We start from the raw sequence: 6,673 nt of genomic DNA, 5'->3' as shown, positions 1-6,673 counted from the left end.
TTGGCAAACATTTATTTTAGTTTGTATTTTTTGTAACATGACTCAAAAGGCTTTATTTTTTTTCTGAATTTTAAAAATGATAAGAAATGTTTTTAGGAAGTTGAGTTGCTGAAAGATGCCAGAACTGCGAGAGATGTACACTGTTCACTTCTGTGTAAATGTTCTACTTTTTTTTAAAATTTTATTTTAATTTTTTTCATTACAATGTGAGTTTTTATTGATGCACTTGGTGTGTGTGTGTGGTTTTTGTCTCTGTTTTCAAAATGAAGGATTTCAGACAAAAATACTCTTAACATGAAAATAATGCAATAAGCCAGTACACCGAGGAGACTTTTCTGATTATTTGACCTAATTCACCAGTAGGTGGAGCTATTACTCAATCTTTATATCCGCATCATCAAAGGTTGCCGTCTTTGTCTGGACTGATGAGTTATCAACTTGCCCTTTTTTGTTGTTGTTGTTTCATGTAAACGATCGTACAAAACCTCTGAAATTTAGTTCTGAGTTTTTGATTACAACAAAACGTTTCTTTCAGAAGGTGCTACCTGCTTTTGTATGAAGCGGGGAAAAACATTGATGTTTGCCTTTTTTTGTGTGTTAAAAGTAGGCAAAAAGAATAGTTGAAGTGTTTAACCAGCCATAAAATAAATAAAACAATATAAATATAAAATAATAATAGTAGAAATTATGAGCCCTCTCTCAATCCTACCCTCTTTCTCCCTCTCCCTTCCTCTCCTCGTTCTGTTTCCAAGTTGCTGACATGGCTGGGAGAATTTTTTTTTTTATGTTGTTAGAATATTTTTTAATCAAAACCTCCTGTTGTTTGTGGTTACCCCTAGTGTCTTGGGTCTCATTAAGACTGACTTCATAAAAGCAGCATCCCCATAGCAACTCGGCTCTGGCAAAGAAAAATAAAAAAACCAAAATGTCACTGTTTCAGCCTCCAGTGGTGTACCTTCTCTGTCTGTCTGTGCTCAGCGTTCTGGACTTTGGGGGGTCAGAAATGGAAACCTTGTACCAAAAGGGTTTTCTTACTTGCGCATAATGGATGGGGTTTTTTTTTGTTTATTTGTTTGTTTATTTTAGTTTTATGTTTTTATGTGTTTTGTTTTATGCTTTGAACGATTTTAACACTTTATGAGCTTCCTCAGACTTCAGTGAAGGAATTAACACGTACAGGCACTATTTGTATGTGCACTATTTCCCTAACAACATGTATAGTTTTGTTTAGATGTCCTTTTTTTATTTACAGTAGAATGCGAAGTTCAGTTTGTCTTTTGTGGATATGTTGAGAGGGGGGGTGCCTTGCTGTAGTTCCTGTGGAACAGTTTATAGGGTTAGGTTTTGCTTCTGGGGGTGCTCTGCTTCTGGGGGTGCTCTGCGGCAGACCCCTGACACATCACCATAACACCGTCTGTTTCACAGTCAGGATCAGGAACTGGAGCAAGCTCTCCTAAGCTCTGCTAATAGGGAATAAGTAGAAATTAAAATTTGCATATGTGCCTATATTTATCTATGTATGTTTTTGATAAATGATCCACTATCATTTAGTATCAATGAGAGAAACAAACAATAAACAAACCACAGTAGATATGTCAAGTAACAGTCACATTTTACTGCAAGGTTTACAGTGCAATAAAACCCTGTTCTGTAGTTTCACACTTACTGTAAATTTTACAGTGCAGTGACATCTTTCTGTCTCGTGTGCTGAAAATGTTTACAGGGTAGTACAGTTTACAGTGCAATAAAACCTTTATAATACAACATCTCTGTAACATTTCATCAACTGTCAAGTTTACAAATGTCATAAAATCTTTCTCTTTAATATTATATATACTGTAAACGTTACAGGGCAATATAATACTCCTTTTGTTCACTTCCCATTTGTAGCAAACCTTGCAGCACAATCAAATTCTGTTATATTTTTTCAAACATTAATACATCCTCTGTATTAAATAATTTTTTTCTTTATGGAGTGTGCCATGAAACACTCTGTAGAGTGTACAAGTTCATTTCTTCCTTTTTTCTAGCAGCTCATTCACTGTAAAGTTTACCGTGTGATAAAATCTGCTTCTGAGATATTTTCAAACCATAGTATCTCTCGGCTCATTTACTGTAGATTTACATTATAATAAATATCTTCTCCTGTAATATCTGTGCCACAAAGTTTACAGTGTGATGAAACCTTCTTCTTTACTATATTTTTAACTTGAAATAAAAATAATCTCTACAAAAAATAGTCTAGTCCAATAATGCCATAATAATATAAGTCATTTTTGACCCGATAACTTTTTCTTGTTTTCTTAGACTTGGATATATTAGATTGTGTGTTTTCTGTGTCCTGAATATTCGGTGAAGATAAACCTGTCACTAACTGTGGCAATAATGTTTCCTCTATCAACCAGCAGAATAGTGCTTAAAATCTTAAATATCCATGATTTTATAAACAATAATAATAATAATATTCATAACCTTTGACATTGCGTTTTCCTGCAGTGAGCACTTGTTAAATACGTCAGAATATTACTTAAGAAAAAAAAAAGACCTGCAGCAGTGTGGGGCTCGTTCGCGGTTGCCTGGGAACGGCGCCTGGTTACGGTGGCAGGTCACGACCCTTTCAAAGGGAACGCTATCTCAGAATAGCCTATCAGCACGAAGAAAGAGCAGCATCACGGAGCGCAGAATCAAACCGGTTACTGCAGTACAGGAAATGATCAGACTTAAACCTTTTGCTATTTCCTGTGGGAGTCCTCTCTCTCTCTCTGGTTGTTTCTGAGTGCATTTATATGTTTATTGAATTGTTTTGTTGTTGTTGTTTTTTTTTGTTTTTTTGTTTTTTGGTATGATATTCTCTCAGTTCACAAAAAAAAAAGTGAGGAGAGGCTTTTGTCTGAGCTCACTCTGGAGCTCTCTGGAGTCTTTTTTTCTCCTCGTTTCCACTCTTTCATTCTTCGTCTCTCTCTTTTTGTTTTTTTTTTTACTCTTTTGTCATCGTCTAGATGATGTTGTTTTGATTCAGTTCATCCTCTTCATTTCTCTCTCTCTCTCTCTCTCTCTCTCTCTCTCTTTTCTCCCTGGTTGGGAGTCCATTTGTGCCCGGGTGGGTGTGTGTGGGTGAAAGTGTGTGGTGGGCACCTCAGGGTGCAGAGGTGGCACAGCCCAGCAGGATGTTGAGCAGCGGGCACAGAAGCAGTAGTGCCAGGCTTAGAGCGGGCATGCTGGCAGAACTGCATCTCTTGGAATCACCGCAGCGAGACTGTTGGCACAGGACACCCTTAAAGTCCGGTGGGCAGATACATCGCTGGCTCTGATAGCATGTGCCCCCATTCTGACACAGTAACAGCTCCTCATCACACACATTAGCTAGAGAGAGAGAGAGAGAGAGAGAGAGAAGTTCAGTCAGAGTCTAGGTCCCATCTGGACATAACCTGTGGATTGTGTGTGTGTGTGAGTGAGAGAGAGAGAGAGGGGTTCTGCATTCATTGTATCTATGCCACATTAACCACAAAAGACTGTCACAATTGAAATGCCAAGAAAAAACATCCAAAGGAACAGAATTGTAGGAGAGCAATCCTGACCAGGTGTTTCTAAAGCACCTGACCCTAAAATGTCTGGGGCAGATAAACAATGAGTGTGTGTGTGTGTGTATGAGATAAAAGAAACCAATAAGACCTTGGTCAAATATAAACCAAATGTTAAAATGATCAGCCTCATCTATCAGCTTCATCTAAGCTCCTGCTTTTCATTTATCTGAATCTCTCTCTCTCTCTCTCTGTGTATAACACTTACACATAACCACACAAAAATAGTAAGCAGCGGTGCTTTTCCGTAATTCATCATTAAGATGAACTGCTGCATAAATAACTGAGATCAGGGAGTTATCATTAACCTAAAAACATACAAACACATACACAAGGTCCATTCTCACTGAGTGTATATGCATTGTTATAAATGAACTGGTAAACTCTCAGCTTTATTCATCCAGCTGGTTGGAGCTCAGTGGTGAAAAACTATAATACTCAATCAGTACTGTGGAGAAATATAACATACAACGTACATCTATAATACTGGCTTTGGTGAACCTTGTTCACTATCTACCAGCTGATTTAAGGATTTTTGTGGGATTTTTTAGACATAGGGAACTTTTCCGTATTTAATTTGTAAATTAAAATTTGTTACAAGGCACTCTCCTTAGGCCTTGATTTCAATGTCTTTGTTTGGGAAAGGCAGTGTATATCTTTGGATATTGACTTTGTACATATGTGTGTGTGTGTGTGTGTGTGCGTGTGTGTGTGTGTGTGTGTGTGCCTGACTGCCTGGTTTTTTTATACCAGGATCCTGTCCAATCACACATCACTCCACCCCTATGACTCCTCCCCCACAAGTCAAAGTCATGAGCACTTTAACAAAGCTCAGTTGGAGCTGCAGGTGAGAAAACTGAGAAGACGACTGGTATACGCTTTAGTGCTCTGCTGATGTCTCTCCCGTCACTGTTAACTAACAGGCTCATATCATCGGTTGAAGAAGATATTTAACACTGAAATGTGTTTGTCTCTTATTTATGACTTTACCATCTGTGAGGTATGAGATTCCAAGAGAACTTGAAGGCACCATCTGCCCAACTCACTTCTCATCCAACCCACTAATTCAAGATCTTGCCCAGTTCTCCCATCCCTCTGTCCCAGGATTGGGTTATTGGTGTGTGTACTCACGGTAACAGCCTTGTTTCCAATAGTAACCAGGCGCACATTCGTCACACTTCACTCCAGTAGTTCCCTCTTTACATTGACAGAAGCCTGTCCCATTACAACGATCATGAAGCGAGCCCATCTGATTACAGTTACACTCTACATGGAGAAGAAGAGAGAGAGAGAGAGAGAGAGAGAGAGAGAGAGGGAGACAGAGAGAAAGGCAGAGAGGGAGGGAGAAAAAGTTCACATGTATGCAGCTGAAACTGAACTTCACATTTCTCACTGACAAGCTGACAACAATCCTAGAGTATTAAAAAAAACCCCACACAAATCTGAATACACTCTCCTTTAAAATGAATCCCTATAATAAACCTATATTGGATGCTACGCTCTCTCTCATTGCTTGCATAACTGTGCATGTTAACTGAGGTGAACTGCTCTCTCGGTGGGTCGTTTTCTGTTTAACGTGCCACACGTTTGTGCCATACGGGAGTTGCCACGTCCTTTGCGGGGCGTTCCGTGGGAAGTGTATGCGTTTGTACTGATCCCACAGCGTGAGTCCATATCCACCGTCCCCCTCCCCAATCACACCACAAACACACTTCCCCTTCACTCCGGGCCCCCTCTTCACTTCCTCCCCGTTAACAGGCAGATGGACACACCCCATCATCCCTCCTTCCTCTGTGCGAGGCAGGAGGAGGAATACACTGAGCTCAGTGCCGCCACATCCGCCTTCATCTCTGGTCGTTTGTTTTGGAGAAAGTGGAGAAATGTCCTCAGTGCGACACACTAACACAATCTCCTGTTCTCTTCGTCTCCCCCTCTTTTCTCTGGACTGCTCTTCGACGTGGGTTTTTTTTTTTTTTTCTTTCTTTTCTGTTTTTAAAAATGTTTTTGGTCATATAGTTGTTACAGTTTGAGGGATTTTCCAGGATTTTTTGTTGTAAGTTGTGCCAGAATGTTCTTTGATGCTGGATTCAAACAGTTGGCACATCTACTAACCCTAAGTGCTGACACCAAAGTATCTCAAATTTTACTGCTCTCTCTCTCTCTCTTTTCTCTCCCTCTCTTTTCTTTTTACCTTTCTTTTTCCTCTTTTTACATCTGACGCTCTGCTAACTATGCTAAAAAATTCAAAATTGTAAAATTGGTATATTTATGTGACCATATGGGCATTTTGTGCACTTCTGTTTTAAGAATCACTTTTCATATATTTTCTGAATAAGTCAAATGACAAGAAAACAGCTACATGGCAACTACAACTATTCATTCTTAGTATTAAATGAGATTAACAAGCTTATTTAAGTGTATGGCCTCTGTAGTGCATACAGACACACACACACATACTGACCAATACACACGCTCTCGTCGTCCAGTTCGGCTGAGGCGTTTCTGAAATAGCCCATGCGGCAGTGTTGACAGTTCTGTCCTCTGGTGTTATGCTTACAGCTCACACAGGTCACGATATTTAGGTAGTCAATGTAACTACAGCGGTTAGAGTGACCATTACATTCACAGTCTGAGAAACAGAAACAGAGAGACAGAGGAAGAGAGCGAGAGCGAGAGAGAGAGACAGACAGAGAGACAGAAAGAGGAAGAAAACAGCACGGTTGGCTTGGCATCACTTTCAGCACATTTGGTACATAAAAAAAAGGATCAGGTTTGGTCATTGTTGTCATTAACTATAAAGTTGGTTGGGAGATCAGGGCAGAGAGGAAAGATGGGGAGAGAGAGAGAGAGAGAGAGAGAGAGAGGGAGAGAGGGAGACAGAGAGAGAGAGAGAGAGAGAGAGAGAGAGGGAGAGAGGGAGACAGAGAGAGAGAGAGAGAGAGAGAGAGAGGGAGAGAGGGAGACAGAGAGAGAGAGAGAGAGAGGGTGAGAGGGAGAGAGGGAGAGGGAGAGAGAGAGAGAGAGAGAGAGAGAGAGAGAGAGGGAGACAGAGAGAGAGAGAGAGAGAGGGTGAGAGGGAGAGGGAGAGAGGG

At 40.2% G+C, this 6,673-nt stretch overlaps 1 protein-coding gene across 1 annotated transcript in view; it reads right to left on the bottom strand.

Moving 5' to 3' along the window:
• Positions 1–3,136: 3,136 nt before the first annotated feature.
• The window catches only part of ntng2b (netrin g2b), a 40,908-nt gene continuing 37,371 nt past the window's right edge, over positions 3,137–6,673 (bottom strand). Inside the window, exons 5-7 of the mRNA XM_030767923.1 lie at positions 6,043–6,210; positions 4,713–4,847; positions 3,137–3,363 (exon numbers count right to left, since the gene is read on the bottom strand). Coding sequence (XP_030623783.1) covers positions 3,137–3,363; positions 4,713–4,847; positions 6,043–6,210 — 530 coding nt within the window. The remainder of the gene's footprint in view (positions 3,364–4,712; positions 4,848–6,042; positions 6,211–6,673) is intronic.

This window comes from Chanos chanos, chromosome 3, assembly GCF_902362185.1.
Source record: "Chanos chanos chromosome 3, fChaCha1.1, whole genome shotgun sequence".
In the NCBI taxonomy this organism is placed as follows: Eukaryota; Metazoa; Chordata; class Actinopteri; order Gonorynchiformes; family Chanidae; genus Chanos; species Chanos chanos.
This window is presented reverse-complemented; position numbering and strand designations above follow the sequence as displayed.